This window comes from Phoxinus phoxinus (genome assembly GCF_949152265.1).
Source record: "Phoxinus phoxinus genome assembly, chromosome: 12".
Classification (NCBI taxonomy): domain Eukaryota; kingdom Metazoa; phylum Chordata; class Actinopteri; order Cypriniformes; family Leuciscidae; genus Phoxinus; species Phoxinus phoxinus.
Genome location: NC_136887.1, coordinates 17999748 through 18021171, shown reverse-complemented (window position 1 = coordinate 18021171; position 21424 = coordinate 17999748). Strand labels below are relative to the sequence as shown.

Below are 21424 nucleotides of genomic sequence, written 5' to 3'. Positions count from 1 at the left end.
GTCATAAGTTCTTTCACAGTTTGAATACAAAGTTGTCTTATTCTGTCTTCTGACATGCTGGGACTGATGAGGGTTTTTTTATCTGTTAGTTCAACCTGTCTCTTTCTCCGCCTTGAGTAAGACTGTTGTTGTTGTTAGCACTCACTTACAGCATTACCAGTACTTCAAACTGACTCCATTATGTGTGACAGGCTCAAGTTGTTTGCAATTGTTAACAGGAATACACCTAAAAAATATTATTAATATTATTTTGTGAAAATGTACTCTAAAGAAAGCTACAATTCAGAGGTGCAGCAACAACGTGTCAGTGAAACCCAAGAACCCCACGGTATTCCGTTACAGGAGATTTCACTGGTTTTAGTTTCCTGTGCACTCTAGGCCTTGGTGGGGTTTGTAGGTATTGTGTATAGGTGTGTAGGCAGGTATGACCTGCTTTTCCCAGCCTGTGGCTCCAGACTAGTCCTTCACCTCATTCACAGTCATTGTGTAAGGCCAGATTCCAATTACAGCCTGAGTGGGTGTGTGAGCAGGCCAACAAAGAGAGAGCAACATGGAAGCCTCTGTAAAGTGGACAGAGGACACTCTGTCCGCAGGTAAAACTATCCTTTTGGGGCTCCCACAGCAATCACAGGGATAACAGGGCTCCCTGCAGGGGGAAGGGGGCCATTTCTTACACCCTAATGAGGGAACCTTTATTCTCTATACTGGTTTAAGAACAATGGAAGGAGGTCTGTTAAATATGTCAGCTGATAAGCCGGTGTCAACTTTTAAAATAAGTTATTTAACATCCGGGTCATGTTTGTGAGTGTTATCCTCATGAGGAAGATTCACAAAGAAATACAAGATGAAGTGAAAGTGTCATGACGTGAAGGCCTAACCCATACTCGGAATTTGTCCTCTGCATTTAACCCATTCAAGTTAGTGCACACACACACACACACACACACACACAAAGTGGGGAGTCATTCACTGCGGCGCCTGGGGAGCGATTGGGGGTTAGGTGTCTTGCTCAAGGACACCTCAGTCATTTTCAGCCGGTATTGAGATTCAAACCCGCAACCTTCGGGTTACCACTCCATTAGGCCACGACTGCCCTGAAATTTGATTAGAAATTCCTAATGCATCCTCTGGGAATTTGACGTTTCTGTCACTGGCAAGGTCCTTTAGGCTAATGTGTAGCCTGGATGGCACTGTCATTAAACTGATTTTTAAAATCATTCACTGACAAGATTTAGCCTACAATCCAGACACTTAATAGCGTCTTTATAGGTGTGATTGTGCATTTTTTAAGGATTTTTAAAAAAGATTTAGTGTTATAGGCGTGAGGTTATTGGATTCAGCTCAGGCACAAAAAAGAGGCAAAGTGATAAAAACACAGAATTTCCCCAAGGTCAGTTTAGCCCTTTAGTGAGAGAAACCCCAACGTAGGATATAAAAATGTTCAGTCAGCAGGCCATTCATCACAAAAACAAACCACTAAAGGGTGATCAGGCAGATCTTTTGCAAAAAAACAAACTCAAACAAGTAAACGTTATCCAACTTTATTTGGTTATTCACAAACTGGATATGAAATATGAATTTCAATAAAATAATTATTGTGTGCAAAGAGACTGCAGAGTGATATAAAAACTAAATGTGTGTTGCTCTTTTCAAGACAGATCAGTTTTGTCATGTCTATTACACATAACATACCAGTAGGGGGCAATACGAGTTGCCTCAAAATCCCGGGTTGAATGTTTCTGTCCTAAGGGGATAAAGGGAATAGATGTGATTTCCATTTATCTCTGCTCTCAGTTCGTCTCTGAAATAGCTATTAGAGGATCACATTTAACAAGGCTAATTTTGTCATAAATGAGTTCTGTGCGCATCCAAAATTCACTCTATGCAGCAATTGCTGCTATTGTACCTCAAAGCATATACATTTGCTTTCAAGTAATATAATATAATACAATATATTGTAATATATGTGCTTATAATTTTGAGGTGCCTTATATTTCTCCACCAGCTAAAAATAAATCAAACATTTCCATGTGAAAAAGATTAACACACTTGGAATGTCAGCAATCCTTAAAGAGCTGAATAAAGCCATTGAGCCAGTTGCTTTGAAATGACTGTGAAATGCTACAAGATACTGACTGAGAGAGGTCAAAACTGTAGGATATTTCAATTTAGGTTAGCAAATGGCATTTTAAAAGAGATCACTGAGATGAATTATATACAGTTCTGTTAATCAGCTGGCAGTTTATGCATTTATCATATGTTTAATCACAATTGTATCTGAAATGCAGCACTACTGATTATCTTCCCATAGTTTTTCTATCCGGGCCTGTCTGGTCTCTTGAAGGTGACAAAGTGCAAAGCGTAGTGGTAGTTGACAGTTTGCTGGTTAAATTTAGATGTGTGAGCGAATGTCTGACAGGCTCAAGCAACCCTATCAGGGACAAGGAAACTCCCAAAATGGTACTCGATGAAATATGTGGCATGTCTGCAGGGTGACCTGCTTAATGTGATCAGAGTAACAGAAGGCAGTGTGGGTATCAGATTATTTCCTATTGATGTTTTGGTTCATTCACACCTGTTTGACCTATTTTACATTAAAAAGAACAGTAGGCCTACCAAAGAAGTGATTTTAGACCAATAATTAAGGCATGTTCACCTAAAGATGTAAATGATGTCATCATTTACTCACCCTCGTGTATTTCCAATCCTGTAGAGCATGTTGAAATATATATATATTTCTTTTTTTTCATTGAAAGCTAATGGGGTCCAGTGTTGTTTTAGACTCCATTGACTAAAACAGTTGAAATATTCTTCAAAATATAATCTTCATTTTCAACAGGGCTTAGAAGTTGGCTAAATGATGACGGAAATTTATTTTTGGGTGAACTAACCCATTAAATAGTTTTGCAATATAGTTTTCAGCTTGATCTTCTTCATCAGTAAAGTCATTCAAAGTGGTTGAAAAAGAGAAACGAACTGGCATTTAAAATCTAAGTTTGCAATTAAAAAAAAGTTTTTATTGTTAATTTGCATGAATATAGCCAATCAGCACTTTAGTTACTTTTTGGTAACACTTTAAGGTCTCATTACTTAGTTAGGAATTTTTTATTAATTATTATTTTTTAAATGTTATTTAATAAAAATACTACAGTTCATGTTAGCTCAAGGTCCAATAGTCCAATAAATAATATCAACAGATACAACTTTTGATTTTAATAATGTGTAATAAATGCATGAATGTCATTTGGTGTTAACTGGTAAACTAATGTTAACAAATGGAACCTTATTGTAAAGTGTTACCACTTTTTTCATATGGCAGCCAGCACATCTTCCCCATAGCACCCTGATTTGGCGATTCAACTGCAAAATGTCCCAGACATGAGTGGATGCACTGGTGGAAGATGTAAGTGATGGTTTGCTTAGTAATTTTCTTTCACAGTAGCCTAGTCAAAACACCGACATTCACATAAAATGTTATACAATTACTAGAGGCATTGTCACTTTAATGAAAGGTCCATTGTCGTTTCCACAATGAGCTTCCTCTAAACATCATTACATAGAGTGTACCTCAAGGAAAACATTCCTCAGTAAATATCCACCACAAGGGAGGGGTACTGCGCTATTCATTACCATCCCATGATAAAGCATGCTCTCTGTTGGCTGTTACTATGACTACCAGGATCTTCTCCAAACCAATGAGAGCCCTTCATCTCTGTCGACCCAAAACAAGTGCATTGAGAAGGGGGTCGGCATGCTTCATCACTGATCCGCGTTTCCATCTCTTGAGTCAAGAAAGCGCGTCTGAAATCTGAATATTGTGTCCGGGGCAGCCATATAGTGCTTGTTGAGAAGAACAATAATAATCGACTGCCTCTCGCGCCCGAGAAGCTGCGCGAGAGCGAATTCATGTTCTTGATGCAAACACACGTGTCTGATTTCGTTCAACGGGATAATAACATATGAGGGAATTTACACCGCGTTTGCTCAGTCTGTTGGATTGCACAACATATGGGAGGTAGGTGCGCAAATCAAAAAGCACTGCAGTTTTTTTTTATTGCATCAACGTTACACGTATGCATTAGAAAATTGCATGGCTATAACATTTTGCATTAAGCAGTGTGCATTTCAGTGTGCAGTTTTTGTATTAAACACAGGCTAGGCTATGCACGAACTGAATTGAGTATTGCACAATATACACTATAAATATATATTTTTGTATTTGTACAATATAACTGCCTATATATATTGCTGCACGTGAGGTGCTTTCGTTAGATTCGACGTGCTGTCTACTGCTATCCCACACCTAAACTGTAGGCTCGTGATGTAGGCTATCATGAGAGGGCAGACACGCATAATAATAGTAGACTGTAGGCTATTGAAGTATCAGAGCGACATAAAAACAAAACTACGTCAGCACAAAATGGTTTGCACACAGATGTAGTAGGCTGTTGGAAGGTATTTCATTTACATCAGGTATTTAATGATTAAAACACCCAGGGCCTTTCACGTACCTCCACTGGAGCTTTAATGAGCCCTTGGTCAATGGTTGCTGTGCAACTGTCATTAATGTGTCACAGGCATTGATGTGCTTGAGGGCCATTCCACCGAAAGGGTGACATTTCTGTCCCCAGGACATTGTATGTATAAAATTGCATGAAAATTAACTCTAAAATACATTTTATTATTAAGCAAAATGTCCTGCACATTAAGCTAACTACAAATTTAAAATGTATAATTAAAAACATAAATAAAAACTACATAGAACACAAAAAAATTGCATTTTCTGCATGTCCCCACTCTCTATCTCTAAACTTTACCATGAAATATAATGATTAAAATCCTTCAGAAATCTGAATTTGTTTGCATTGTTTTGTGACATTATATCCAATCTATGCTTTAGAATGTATTTTTTTCATGAGAAAAAAATATTTTATCTAATATTTTAGATAAAATACATATTTTAGTCGTGTCCCCGGGTTTTCACTCAGTCCTGTTACCCTAACACATCTCCCCCTCTGAAAAACTTGGAATATTCCAAAAGACACATTTTCAACAGGAAGTTGCATCATCTGGATCTTCTGAAGGCAATGGGAAGACCATAAGTAAGTCCTCTCATTTTAATTTTTGTATACTTGATGAAATTGTAAATATGACTGAGAAGGTTAATCTCAGCATACTGTCCTGTTACCTAAATTATTTCTTAGATTTTATTTGTTTATTTTAAAAATATTCACTTTTGGCCAGTCACTAGAATTTGCTCAGTGTCCTCATGCTATTAGCTGTATGCTATGTGGCCGTATGCCATGTATTTGATAATGTTTTGCTTAAAAACTCAATCCTGTTACTTTCAGTCCTGTTACTTATATGAAAAATAACAGGAGTGAGTTAAAGTAACAGGAGTGAGTAGAGTCCTCTGTTTTGTTGATTTAATACTGTAAATATGAGTTGATATAATACTTTTCACCTGAATTATGAGTTTTAAGGTTGTAATTACTTATATTGTAGACATTAGCATTAGTTTTACAATGTGAACATCATACTTCCAGGAAGCCAGTCCACCATGAAGTGACTTAAACGTTTTGTCTTTGTCTTTCTTATATTTTGTAGAAGATGGAGAAAACCCATACTATGCAGGTGCCAGAAACACCCACCTATGGCATATTGCAATGGAAGGAGCGAGACACACCCGCAACCCTCTCTTTTCTCCCTTTTTTGAATTTTTTAAAAAAAGAAAATGCTTTTTCTTAACTTCCCTCCTTCTCTCTTCTTCTCTCTCTCCTTCTTTCTCTTTCCACCTCCTTCACTGAAGTACTACTAGCACATAGTACATCACTTCAACACAGAAATCTTATGCACACACAGTCATGTACACTCTCTCTCATACACACACATATGGACACTCATTCCTGTTACCCAATGTTCAGTCCTGTTACCAAGTGTTCAGTCCTGTTACTATTATGTTTTCTTTTTCTAAAAAAAATAGAGTTAAACCAATGTTTTTATCAGTTTTGTTTGGTCCATCATTTATACATTTGTTTAATAAATAAAATTATTCAAAAAATTATAAACTTGAGGCTTCGGTCTTCTTTAAAATGAAAAAATTGCTTAGTGTTTTTTGTTAAAATACACCTTCCCTTAATATATAGTGACTTTTTTGTCACAAATATCAATTATTTTAACATATAACCAACAATTTCTTTAAAATAAACACTTTCTTGTGGGGAAAACAAAGGAATTAATTGACATGCTTTTAAACATGCTTTTTAAATGGCACATGAGTTTCGGTAACAGGACTGAGAAAACATGCGTCCATCTTTTGCTAAGAAACCTTGTAAAAAATTAAATAAAGTTGCCTGAGATTGACCAATACACATTCTGAATTGTTAATCATGTGTAGTATTAGATTCAGTGTTGAAAAATATAAAAAATAAAGTTTAATTTTGAAAAAGTTACAACAAGCAAATGTCACCCATTCGGTGGAATGGCTCTTGAGCAGGCGAGGTCAAGAAGGTCATTACAGATGTGCACTATGTCATTGACTAGATGAGCTACATAATAATAGTCTTGTATTCCAAAAGCAAAAAGCATATGATATTATTGTGCATATAATTTTTTATTTATTATTATATTACAATTTATGGAATCCACAATTATCTAATTATTCTGCCATTATCTTTTTTGAGAGACATCTATCTCAATATTACTAAATATATGGCTATAATAAAAAGATGGGTTGGGATTGAGTAGGCCTGCTGCTACGGTGAGTGTCAAAGGTCATAACAAAGGTCTTGGCACCTAATTATTTAAACAATGCGTTTGCCCTGAGTTGCCCTTGTGGAAAAAAAAGAGAAAAAAAACCCACACAATGGCATAATTTCTAAAAGAGAAGGCCTATTTATTACATAAATAATAGGCTATACTTTAAAAGAATGTGCATACAGTAAGTGCAAATTGAATGTAATGTTTTCGGACACTTAATTTTATGTTATTGGCAAATTAATGAAAACTAGTGCAAAGTGCCTGTGCAAAATCAGCTTTTGTGTGTGTTTTTAGTAATTGTTGGTTTAGTGTGTTTGAGTGCTCTTTGTTACAATTACACAGCAAAAGTTCAGTGACATTTTTATTTGTGCATGGTAGAAGGCAAATACTGACATAATGACATACAATAAATATGGAAAAGTGAACTACACTATTCAGGAAGCAGGCTACACAGGGAACTCTGAGAAAACGCTACACTTGAGCAAACAGTTTGTGAATAGGCTACTACAAATGATGGCCGTAAAAGAGTGAATGCATTGAATAGGATATGTTTAGTTGGTGAATAGCATACTATTACACAGTAGCGATAATGTTAAGCGCACCAGAATAAAATGTAATATTCAGAAGTATGCAGTGTAGCTGACTTACAGATTCAGTTAACATCCACAAATGAATAAGCACGACGATTCAGGGAGCAGGCTACTCTGTGAACTTAAGCACCGCTGCTTTCTTCGACCCTCTCTGTCTCCTGTCCTGCGCTGTGCTCACTCAGTGTGCAGTGTGAGAGGGGGAGTGGCCAGCGGCAAAAGCCAATGTGTGTATTTCTTTTACCGATATATTTACCGATATCTTTTAACCATATTATCAAACAACGTCAAACTTGGCGCTGCACTTACTCGTGCCCGTAGCAAGACACCTGTCAAGTTTGAAATCCATCGGACTAATGGTTCGAGAGATATGCGAATAACAGACACACGCACGCACGCACGCACGCACGCACACACACACACACACACACACACACACACAGGCAGAAAGACGTTCCTGTAATTTATAGATAGATGTATTGTAGTTTAAATTTATATTAAATGCAATTAGTTGAACTTGAGAGTGCATACATCTTTATTTGTAAAATATGGTTAAAGTTTACATGCCAAATATAAGCATTCATCACAATAAGTCTACTTATTGAAAGCACAACAAAATATTATTAAAACGATTTAAAATATATACTTTAAAGTAAAACTTTTTAAAAGTGCAAAGTGCATAACCTACTTACTGTGTATTAAAATCAGTCATAAAAATACTCTCTTTAAATATTTATTTACATTATAATATCTGCAAGAGAATCATAAGGCCCCGATATTTATAAATACTAATACAGTATATGAAAATATGAAAAATGGAGGTTTCTTATAACAATAGTAGTGAGAGTGTAGGTTTATGTAGCACCATCTGGCTTTCATGGTTCCTAAAGAGTGAACAGGATGCTAAAGATACTAAATAATACTAAGATATTGTAGTAATGGATTCTGAAGTGTCTATGTTTTTTTGTTTTTTTCTGAATTTGCTGCAGATCTAATTTCGACCTTTGTGCGTTCTTAAAATAAATAAATAATTCAAAATCGAAAGATGCCAATACCCTATATTTCTCACCAGTAAATTTCAAACGTAGGTCATAATTTGATATTATTTGGTTTTGGGAAACCATTTGCTAAGTCCTGGATGATGACCTTATACCTTCCTTGCTACAGTTTAAAGGCTTTGGTTGATGTAACACCTAAGTCATCTCAGGCACGAGCATATGAGTGATGTTAGCTTTACTGGGTGGTTTTCTTTGGCTCAGGTTTGTGCTGACACCTTCGGTCTCTGCACATTCCTTGAGCTTCTGGGTGACGGCATCTCTCATGACGGGAGGGAGCAGATCACAAGGTGTCAGATCTTCTGTGTAGCTGTTGCTCTCTTGCTGTTATAGATATAAAAGTGAATCTCAGTATGAAAAGTCAATCACGTGTGAAATATGTCCTGATGTGGGTTATAATGTTTAATGACAAAACAGTATAAGAACAAAAACAACAACAACAACAACACAAATCTCTTTAGAGGTGAAAGAGTTTCAATCTTTGGCCCTGCTGTCGTCTTGAGGAATTTACACAGTTCATTTGTTGTGCATTATACTGAGTGGAAAGTTAATCTGTCTTCATAGGATAGCATGACTCCAGAACAACTTTCTTTACTCTAAACTTTAGTTTAGACACGCTGATAAATTATAACTGTCATCAGCAAACTGTATCAGAGACAAAAATAGAGCCAGAATCTATGGAGCTTTGATCACTAAAATGCATCTTAAGGGAACTTTAACGAAAAATCTTAAAAGTTGCCCTTGTTAATTTATGTATAATTGATTTTTTTTTCTCAGATTTGTTTAGATCTTGATTCATTTTTTTAAACGTTACCTGCAGTCATCTTAAATTGTACATATTAGCGCATGGTGGTGAATATGCACTGGCATAGCCAAGATGTTTGACACTCATATCTTCTTAAGCACAGATCTGTATATGTTTTCCCCAGAGGCGTGGAGTAACTTTCCAGCCTGCAGACGTGCATGTCTCCATCTGAAAATAGCTTGAGCACTTGTTTAGCGAGGGGGCTTGCCTCTCACTTTCTTACATCTTTTGCCTCCAGAAGCCAGCTGCAGTCTGGGACTTTAACCCTGAAACGCAGTGGATCTCAGGACTAAAGGGAGAAGTGTGGACGTGGATTCTGCTGCCTGTCAGCTCAGACCCGACGCCTGATTTCAGTCCTAATGCCTGGTAAGGATTTGCCTTTCTCTTGGTTTGGGATTGTATATTTAATCAAATATTTGTATTATTTTTTAATGAGCTGCATGCGATATAAGAAAGAAGTTTGTCCTGTAAATATCAGAATAATTAATTTCAATCATATATATATATATATATATATAAAAAGATTATGTAAAAAGCCTGTAAAATATGCAGTGTATAGACACAATATTTAGCATGTGTTAAGCATATTAAATAAATGACTGATTCTTCTCATCATTGACAGTTTTAAATAGAGGAAAAGAAAGGACTTATTTGTCAGATTTTTTAATGCACTACTACTGATCATATATTATTATTATTATTATTTGGGACATGTCTAAATTAGGGCTGTGAAACGATTAATCGCATCCAAAATAAAAGTTTTTGTTTAAATGATATAATTATTTTTTATATATAAATACACACACACATGCATGTACATGCATATATTTAAGAAATATTTGCATGTATATATATATATATATATATATATATATATATATATATATATATATATATATATATATATATATAAATAACACCGTTTTCTTAAATATATACATGCATGTGTGTGTGTATTTATATAAACAAAATGATTATAGACACACACACATATATTATGTAAGCACACTATTATTTTGGATGCGATTAATCGTTTCACAGCCCTAGAGCCTAAAACCCTGAGATGTATGATTTTTTTTTAACAATCAAAATACAAATTATTGAATGGTGAAATAAAATTAAAACACAAGTATATATATATATATATATATATATATATATATATATATATATATATATATATATATATATATATATATATAAAAAAAAAAACTATAACAGTGGTTAATAGGGTTGAATGTAGTTTGGGACCAAATGTTATGTAGTAATTAGCATGTTACAGAATTACAGAAATGTATTTGTTCTTAACAACTTGGGTAACATGGATGAATGCTTGAGTCTAATGAATTCTGTCAACTCTATCAACTCAATTTGTGTAAAAATTGCTTAAATAAAATTTGATTTATTTACTTGCACAAAGCTGTAGAAAGGGTCCTAAAAATGTTACTGCACTTTTTAACGTCGCAAATGGTAAGGAATGATAGCATTTTGTAATAGATTTCCCATTTATTTATTGAAAATTAAGCGGTAACAGAGTTGAGTGCAAAATGTGTTCTTGCTAAATATTATATTTTTGGTATTTCAAATTAGTTACTATTTAAAAGATCTTTAGTAACTCTATTTTCGATGGTCCACTTTAGACATTCTACAAACTTATGAGTACCTTTTCAACTACATGTCAACTAACTCTCATTAGAGTATCAGTAAACTGTCTGCTTAATATCCTCTAGCACTTTATTTTGATTATCCCAACTACTGACTTTAAGTAACTTTGCAACTACATGTCAACTTATTCTACTAACCTGTACGCTAACACCTAACCATAATCTAACAGTCTACTAAAGTTTTTTTTAAAATTGCTTACACTAAAAAGTGGTATTTAAGGGTCTTAAAACTTACATTTTAAGTGGTATTAAAGGGTCTGCTATTTGCATGTTTCATGCAGTTCAGGACAGAGACTTCTGAGCTTTTTATCCCAAGACACAGTGCAAAAAGTTTGTAAAGGTTTCATCATAAAATATATTACATAAACTATCTAGGTGAAAAATTATTTTAAAAGAAATGCATGCATCCGTCAGTTAGTTCTTACTTTCAATGCGTGTGATTTATGTGTGTACTGGCCTAAAACAGAGTAGACAGCTTTTACTGATTCAACCCAGACAGACGTATCGTGTACACGGTTTGAAATAATACCTCCTTGTCATACTTAAAAAGAGCCTTTGTTGCAATCTGACGTCTCTCTGACAACATTTATTAATATCAGCTAAATTGCGTTTCACTCTGTAATGTACGGCATCCATTGATTAACTGTCCATCATAACACCACAATCCTTTCAACGTGACCTTATGTTCTTTTTTCCATTTTGGTTTAATAAAAATGCACATGCATGGTACTTCTGTGACTTTTGCTAGGATTGCTTGAGATAGAGCTAAAGCAGCTTTGAGAGGTCAAATATGACAGTATAATGCACATTTGCTGCAATATCACCACAGAAGCTTGAAAGGCTGTCATGAAGATGTCTTACAGGAGGCCGCCTGGCTGACTCTCGGCCTGCTCCTGTTTTTGTTATGGGGGAGGGCTCTTTCGTGACTGTGGTATTTTTAACTTTGTATAATAAAGGAGTGCCCAATCCCTGTTTCCTGAATATGAACCCTTGTTATACTTTTGACTCATTACCGCACTGTAGGCCTGGACGATATAGTAAAAAAGATTACATCACATTTACTTCACAATATTCGATGTATAGTTCTCAATAGCCCTTAAGCTATTTAAAGAAAAACAACTACATTTTAACATGATGTAATGGATACATTAAGTTTTGAATCAATTTGCTTTAATCAGCAGTATAAACTGATTTATAAATTGATTGAAAGATTGAATCTATTGAAAAGGATAGTTCACCTAAAGAATGTAAATTCTGTCATCATTCCCTTACTCTCATGTTGTTCAGATCCTGCATTTCTTTCTTTGGAACACAAAAGATTATATTTTGAGGAATGTTGAGAACCAACCCAGCAAGCCATCGTTTCACCGTCTCGGTTAACTATAGACCCGCTATAGTCCGGCTATGAGTAACCCACTTCTAGCCAAAATAACCTTGAATTTGGTTACATGTCGTTTTTGCCAAAATAACTGGCGAGGTGTATGATATTCCATTATGTAAGCAAAGTCAACAGTGATTAATTAGGGTATTTGGTTTCATTTCTTTGACATGTTATCTGATTGATGACTAGTCTATTCTTGGGCTGTGGTTTAGACATCTATTAAATTTCCACTGACAGACCACATTTTGCCTTGTTTTAGCCTATACGTCAGGGCTGTGTTTGGACGGCTATTAGACGTCTTTTAAACGCAAAATTGCTTGCTGGAAAACTACATTGCAGCCTAATGACTTCTGTTATATGGATAAAAAGCTCTTCGAAATTTCACAAAATAACTTATTCTATGTTCCATAGAAGAAAAAGTCATTTGGAATTAAATGAAGTGGGTCAATTATGACAGAATTTAACATTTTGGGGGGAACTATTTCTTGAAGTTTTATCCAGCGATGCTATATCTGTCTTAACAGACTCTTGTACCAGCAAATCACAAGAAATCAAAGTTAATGAACTTTATGGACAAATAAAAAGTGCATTGAAATAATCCCAATATGCGCGATAATGCTTCATTTAGTCGCCAAATCATTTTCAAATATTGCTCAACTCTGTACCCTGTTTCGCATACAGGGTTGAGCAATACTGTAAAGTAACACAAAGACCTGTTGAATAGGGTAGCTGTTGAATAGCTGTTGAATCAATAATCCCTTTAGATCGGCTCAGAAATGTTTTGCGAGCCAATTACTTGTTTGCTAAAGCGTTTAGGTCCGTTTGAAGAGTTTTGAAATAATACTGAGGATTTTCTAGTAGAATGCAAAAAGTTGCAAAGGCCTAGTATTGGCCCTCTCTTTGATATCATGTGGCTGTTTATATCGGATTGTTTTGAATGATGTCTTCTGATAGAAGCAACTAAGCAGGATGTCAAATGATTTGCTAGCGCACACATGGTGATATCATGTCAGAGGACTAGAAGACTTAGCAGTCTGTCACTTTGGGTGCCCTCCAGAGGTTAAACACCTAATTAGCAGATGGATCTTCTAGCCCAGGGGAGTGCTTCTGTCAGAGGAATGGGTCCAACTGGTTTTGTAAATGTCAGCCCATTTAGATATTTGTCAGATTGCGTCTATGGAGAAGGTGCTGGAATGACGAGTGCTGGCTGCTTATCTTGGCTCTCAGGTTGGGTCCCTGTTTCAGTCGCTGGCTGTTGTGTATACATTGAGACCCTCTAAAAGCTTTCCTATCTTTACATAGCACAGAGCTTCTTTCTAAATGATGAATAAAAAGACAGGTTTTTCAATTGTTTTGAAATGCTTTCATCACGATATTTTTATCTGTAGACCTCAACTCGTGCACTTCGTCAAAAACATTTAGAAATGGCAGAACGTGCTGAAGGCACCATATATGGCAACTCTACCAAAAAAGGAGAGATGCCAATGTTTACTGTTTAGGGAGGTCTAAAATGACTAAACAGATGTAAGAACGAAGCTACTATATCTCAGAATATCATTCTTGGGTCTTGATTTTTTCCATAGTAGTAATAATGTGCCTGTATAATATCTTCAGCACATTATCGGTGGTTTATGAGGTCAAAATGCCCACTTTGGATACTGTCTATATGGAAATTTTGGCACAAAATACAGGGCAATATTGCTAAAAGCTATTTGACTCACTGTGATGGAGACTGTTCCTTATGTTGCACCTGTGCACACTGTTTCGTCAAAAAATTAAAAAAGCTGTCAGCAATTAAGCACCTACGTGTCGTTCCAAACCCATAAGGCTTTCGTTCATCTTCTAAACATGAATACTTAATTCAATTAATTTGATTTTTGAACATTCGAGAGATTTCTGTCCCTCCATTAAAAGCCTATTCACCCAAAACTTTGATGCAGTTTTGGGTGAGATTGTTAAAGAAATCCATATGAATCGACTCTTCTGATGTCTTCTAAAGGGTCATGGTCAGTTTTTATAATGAACACATTTAATGTAGGCTCTTATTCACGTATAAAAATTAAACCTGTGCTAAATCAAATGTGTGTGTGTGAAGTGGACCCTGCAAATGAGCGGTAATAATGCTAGGAAGATGGAATATAAACATTGATCGATGAACATATATGGAGCACTCAAATATAGAAAATAGAAGCTCATCCATACTTGCTTGATGCACGAGAACAAACCTCATTGGCATTTGGAAAATCTCAAACAAGCAAGTAAGTTTCTGTTTACTAAATTTGACTGAACCATGTATGTTCACTGAACCAACCCTTTAGGATAAATAAATAAAATGTGAAAATACTCACTGTTTTAAAGTATAGCCATAAGATGTAAACAAAATGCGTGTTAACAGTGTGAAAAAAATACTTTTGCTGTTTAAAGTTCTATCCAATTGTATAACTTTGCTCTAATGAAAACACAATGCCATAAAAAACTGTATAGCTCAAATAAAAGTTTCAACAGAATAATTAATGTAGCTGCTTTTATTAAATAATTAGCTTCTCATTTCTCACTTCTCGAATTCTTTCTTAATTTCGATGCAAAATTAGGGATGAGTTGATAAAAAAAAAATCAAGATTATGCTACAAATGCTGTTGATTGCGCATAATTTCCATTGAACCAAGAATATGCATTTAATGGTTTTTGAAATCCTTTGACTAACTATTTTATTTAAAGACTGCCTTAAGTCTTATCTGAGATTTTTACAATCAGCTTTATACAGCAGTCCAAGCTTATCTTGAAGACGTGCTTTCAATTCCATAGGGGAGCAAAATCAGATAAGTAATGTAGCCAAACAGGAATCTTCCTGGCTTTCGATCTCCAGCTGTTCAAATGTTAAGTGTGTGACTGAGACCTTGGCGACGAATCTGTTGGCCACATGACCCCTCAAGGGCACCTGCTGATTCCAGCTGGATCACAGAAACACTCAAGTTCTGGCAGATGTCCCAATATCCTCCTCTCATCGGCTCGGCTAGACAATATCTAACTACTCACACTCACATGGATGCCAGTGATTTCTGGCACAAACGTGTAAATCACAAGGGTCTCTTTTATTTCAATCCCTTCACTTGTGGAAAGATCATGTGCTATGCACTTTGCACAGTCATTTAACCCTAGTGGGAAACATGTAGACTCACAGTCCTTGACCTGTAATGGCCCGTGCCATATTTGGATTGTGACCCACTCGAAGTTGGATAAACCAAGTTCTATCAGCAAGGCTCGAAAATAGCAGTTGTTCAAGTATGTTGTGCACAACTCTGACCCATTACTCTTTAACTAAATTTGGAGACGTTATCAACATGATTTGAGGTTTTGATGTACTGATCGCCATGTGTGTTCATTCTGCCAATATTCAGCTAGTGCTCAATTTGAGTACTGCACAGCTATGTTGTATTAGGAGCTGGATTTAGAAATGAAATGATACTCCTAAAACACATGGGAACAATTTAAGCAATTATCTGAGGCTTTAGAAAATATGTGTGGGACTCATTCCATCAAACGGAAAGCACAGCAGGAAACATGCACAGTTCCCAACTTAATGTAATTGTGATTCCGAAGTTACCATTTAGGAGAACATAGAACTTATTGTGTCCTGACTGAGATGCTCATATAAATAGCCTGTTGGGAAATCCCTGATGAAAAGACAGAGGTTCTTCCTATTTTGGAGAATACAAGCAGCATATCCAGCATATTACTGTCTTACTTTGGGGATTTGAGAGAGCCCATTACTCGGATGTTATGTTTTGTCTGTCAGGAAAGGCAGGAGCCATAATGTAACCATTAAATTGCTCTTCTGAGGACATCTATTTCAAGACATCCATAATAGAATCTCTAGCAGGTAGGATACGCATCAGCAGAATCCATAGCTTTCAAAGGGAATGCAATTACTGTTATCGTATTATGCACACTAAAGTATCCAGAACAAAAAGTGTCTGCGTTCTGTGGTAGAACATTCCATTTAGAGCTGATATTTCAGCTTTTTTTTAATGATGTTTTCTAATGCTCTTAAATTTGAACTTAAACCAACACCACTAAAAGTATTACACAACCTATATTTATTGGTTTTATCGTCTATAAAGCTGATCACTTTTTTGTTTGCTTTTGGAGAAGCAATGTCCCTCTAAACTATATGTTTGCTGCATAGGCCTGACTCTGTGGCTTTCATATTCATAAATATATATGTAAATCTAAATAATATTTGTGTAACCAGAGTGCATAAAGCTGCTTTGAAGACAACACATTATTTAAAACATTCTGGCCTTTGAACATTGAATAATTCATCACAAATAAACAGACTAATAATGTTACGACTGAATCCATTAATGCCTTCAGCTCTCTAGCTCTAAATTGGCAGCATAGCTGTTTTTAATCCTTTTCTGTCCTGGCACTTGAGCACTACTCATGGAGACTACTTATGACATGGTTGCATCCCTAACTTTGGTAAAAGGCTGATAGGCTTGTGAAAATGGCCCGCGTCCAGTCCTTACGCAGAAGTCTGAGAAATCTGACTATAAATAAGCCATCAAAACAGAGCAACATGACCACCATGGTACCATGCATGTACAAACAGTACGAATGTGTATTCTATTAACATAAAAAATGGCTTAGGTTATGTTTACAAACATTGTAAAATTAAAACTGCATATGGCATAATCATTTGAATATGTCCCCCGAGGTTCACTTATAATGTTAATAATGTTTTTTTTGCACACACAAAAAAAACATACGCAGAATTTTTTTAATTTTCAACCTTCATTCTGACCCTCTTTCTGAAATTATCATTTTTTAAGGGGCAGCTCCTTTAAGGCTTTTCAGGAAACGGGCACTATTATGATTTGCTCACGTCACTGCATAGGAAACAGTATCAACGCCTAGTCGCTATTGCATGTGAGTAAGTGTTTTGAAAACATTATAAAACCGTCATGTACAGACAAAGCATTATGAAAAGTTTCTTTGCTAACTCTCGTCTGTGCCTCATAGACAAAACAAAACGCTCTGAACAAACATATAATATTTAGACTGGTTCCGGAACTCCGTTAAAATAAACCATCCACTTGTTTCCGACGCTAGGATCCTACTGAAGTCTGTACAGAGACGCAAACAAGCTGTTTAATTTCGTCAAAGCGAATATTTTTTCCACTCTTCCATTTGTTCTGTTGTCAACAGACTCAAGTGCGTGGAGTATATCAGAAACTGAACACGCATCTGTATACTGTATTCAGTTTAGACAACGTCAGTGATTATAATGGGATCTATTTGCTTTTGACTAGGGATGGTGATATATTATCGTTTGCGATATACCGGTAAAAATCCTCCTCACGATAAGAATTAGTCCTCCTGCGAGATAAACGATAACGAATATTAAATAGCGATACACTTTGATCTAGTTGATGACTATTTCTGTTTGGGACCCATTCGCAGCTCAATCAAGAATTGGAACTGTCATTCATTTCTTGTAGGCCATTAAATGTTTCACATTCAAGTCCAGTAGGTGTCAAAAATCTTCTTCAGAATTTCAATTCCTTAATCATTTTCTCCACCTTTGCAGCAATTACAACTTTTGTGCTGACATAACAAAAGTGGAGAGAAATAATATTAAACAGTAGTATCAAAGTTTAGCAATCCTAATGAGGGGTAAAATCAAGCCTTACCTATAATATTTCCTTCTGGCCATGCTGTCTTCAGAAACATGCATGTTGTAGAAGTTTAAGGTGTTGGGAATGTAAATGCTGCAACATTTGAATTCACTCTCTGAAAATTGTTGTTGTCACTTATTCTGCTCAGTCTTCTAGCATTTTAAATTATTTTTTTAGCATAGAATGGAGCTTTTATGTTTACTGCATGTCCGCTTGGAGCGTTTTCGTGGGGGAGCTATTTATTTGACGAGCGCATTGAAATATTGATGGCAATGGAAATTAGCATGGCTTATTGGCTTGGCTGTCTCTGACATTTCCCCTGACAGAATGATTCCTAATGTTTGGATGGATAAGTAAATGACCAGTGTGAGCCTTGCTCATGAATATAAATGTGGAGCTATGTCCATTTCTTAGGCGAGTGTCCAGCTCCCTTCCCCTCCAGCTGTTCTGTCGCCACAAGTCTGCACCCTTGAAATCCAATATCATAATCTTTTACTGCTGACAGTTCATTACAACCTGTGATTTAGCAAAGTCCAGTGGTGTCCCAGGCAAAACTGTCCCTTGTGTTTTTATCCAGATTTATTGGCTGTGGTGTCTGAAGATTTATTTTGAGGATGACCTCCGGGTCTGTTTTTTAATGAGACTCAGCATGGGGCAATCCTGTTTGGCTCAATGATTTATTAAGGGCTGATGGTGATTATTTATTTACCTTTATACAGAACTGACGATACAATGTATGACACTTTTTTTTTTTTTTGAATTTAGAATTTACAAACTCCTTTAAAGAGATAGGTCACCCCAAAATAATGTTTTTGTTTGTCATTTAGTTTAGTTTAGGAGGATGATGTTGACACTGCTCTTTTTCATAAAATGAAAGTGAATGGTGAACAGCGGCTGTTAAGCTTGAAAAATTACAATAAATCACTACAAAAGTGGTCCATATGACTCCATATGCTTTATTCTAAATCATCTGATGTTATACGATAGCTTTTGTGAGGAAAAGTCAGAAGTTGTTATCGGTCTTGTTAATGTTAACAAACACTAAAACTTTGAAATATTTTTTGTTACTTGAAATAAAGCTACAATAAAAGAGTTTATAAGTATTAATATGTATAAAAATATATATATACATCAAATGTTTAAGTTGAAATACCAAAATTACTAAAAACTAAAACTGAAATAAAAATAAAGCTAAACAGGTAAATTTGATAAAATATTAAAATCACAGAAGCACATAACAAAATGAGTAAAGCTTAGACTAAATTTAAAATATAATATACAAATAATATTTATACAAGTACATAGTAATAAGATGCCAGGTGACACTTAACCGAAGACAACACAGCAAACTGGACTACTGTTATGATGCTGTTATGGTACTTTTTGTCTTTTTTGGTCACCCTTCTCACATTCATTACATGGAAAAGAACAGCACGAACACTGCCTGCCATAATTTTAAATATTTCGAATGGCATAAAGGTGAGTATGATGACAGAAATTTAATTTATCCCTTTAAAAGGTTTAAATAGCAAATTTGAATGCCTCTCTCTTGTCATGACCTGTAAATTCGTAGCATACCGCTATGAAAGGATGGTCTCAGGTGCAGCACACTTTGGGTGTTGAACGACGGGTGGTCTACGTATGTGTGACAAGTGGCACACGTGCCTGCCATGGCACTCTGAAAGCTAGACATGCGTCTTGCACATGAGCACACGCTCACGGTGTCTCCTATCTGGCATATTTGCAGCGCTTTGCCTCTGCTGATGAGTTAAGTAATGTAATAATGTGATTAAATGACAGTGTTCCTATCATAGACCGTCCCTGAAATATTCAGCTAGTGCTAAAAAAAAGTGAGATATTTCCGGAGTAGGGTCACATGGGCTGTTAATCTATCACTGAAAAATTAGTAATCTAGGTCAAACTAAACAGGGGTTTAATTAGTTACAATAGCCCCCCTACTGTGACGGCTGTACATTGCTGGCAACGAACTCAAAGAGTTGTTAAGCTCTAACACACCAAAAGTGGTCATGTGTAAGATCAGAGAATGCGTGAGGATATATGTGTATGTATGGTGTGTATTTTGATACTGCGCTGCGTGTTTCTGAGCTGAAACGCCAGGCTTGTATCACCTTTCACTCCAGGGCCTCATATCCCAAGAGGGATGTTAACCAGCCACATTAGACACTTGCTAGCATGCTGCTGTTGTGCAAGGGAGAGATGGGACGCCAATGCCACTTTACCTGCACTCATACATGCTGTACACACGGATAAATCAATGGTTTACTTACCCAGGAGTACGGGTTGCTGACTGATTCTTAATCATATGTCTTTCAGGACTGTGTGACATCAAGACACAAGGAGAGATCTTCAACATGAACACAGGTTAGTTCAAATCAGTTTCAGTTTGCATGGTTGAAATAATTTAAGGCAAATTAAAATAATAATACGTTTTTTTATAAAAAGTACTTTGGCATTGTCGTGTTTTTTGACACGGTATGATAATACCGTGGTTTTTGGGAATTTGCAATGGGAATTTTTGACTGGCACAATTTGATTTTAAGATTTTTTTTTAGGTTGGAGAATCACGCACAAGTCATGATATATGAATATGATAATCATTACCTACTATAATACTGTTTAAAGATGTGGGGTCACAAATTATGTTTTTAAAAAGGGCTCTTATGCTCACCAAGGCTGCATTTATGTGATCAAAATTACAGTAAAACAGTAAAAAATATTATTGCAATTTAAAATAAACGTTGTCTATTTTACTATATTTTAAAATGTTAATTATTCCATTGATGTCAAAGCTGGATTTTCAGCCATTTTTTGATTTTATCAATGAAAACAGTTGTGCTACTTAATATTTTTGTGAAAACCGTGATTCCCTTTTCCCCAAGGATTCTTTGATGAATAGAAAGTTCAAAAGAACAACAGTTATTTGAAATGGAAATCTTTTATAACGTTATGAATGTCTTTACTTTAAACCGTTTTGATCAATTTAATGCATCTGCTGATTAAATTAACTTTTAAATTTGGTAGGAGCATGTTCAGGTAGTCAACCAATCAGCACAAGAGGAAGCCGGTATAATAATAGTCTCCCCTCACCTCTGTCCCATGACAGTTTCACAGCATCCCTCCACCACCCCATCACCTCACTCTTGGCTGGTTTTCTATCCCAGTCAAAAGGGGGGAGTACTTTGGGTTCGGGCCAAATTCCGAGCTCGGAGCCCTCTCCCAGACAGCACGCCAAATACGCATAAATTACTGCATCTGGTTTCATGTACTTGTGAAACATATATATATATATATTTAAATTACCTTAAACTTAGTTAGTGTATATCAAAGAACCACGGTATTTCCATTTGTCACCATCAGATCTTAATGATAATGTAACACCACAGCACATTTAATGTGTTAAAGGGAATAGCTAGATCCTATGGTTCCCTCGCAGCTGTGCACATCTGATGCTGCTCCCAGATAGACAGGAAAAAC

The 21424-nt window shown here is 35.9% G+C and overlaps 1 protein-coding gene across 7 annotated transcripts in view; it reads left to right on the top strand.

Annotated features, from left to right (window-relative positions):
* Window positions 1–9440: 9440 nt before the first annotated feature.
* Window positions 9441–21424, top strand: part of sorbs2b (sorbin and SH3 domain containing 2b) — a 45296-nt gene continuing 33312 nt past the window's right edge. For all 7 annotated transcript variants that reach the window (XM_079630736.1, XM_079630731.1, XM_079630734.1 and 4 more), the window contains exons 1-2: window positions 9441–9572; window positions 20264–20311. In XM_079630736.1, coding sequence (XP_079486862.1) covers window positions 9566–9572; window positions 20264–20311 — 55 coding nt within the window. In that variant the 5' untranslated portion in view covers window positions 9441–9565. The remainder of the gene's footprint in view (window positions 9573–20263; window positions 20312–21424) is intronic.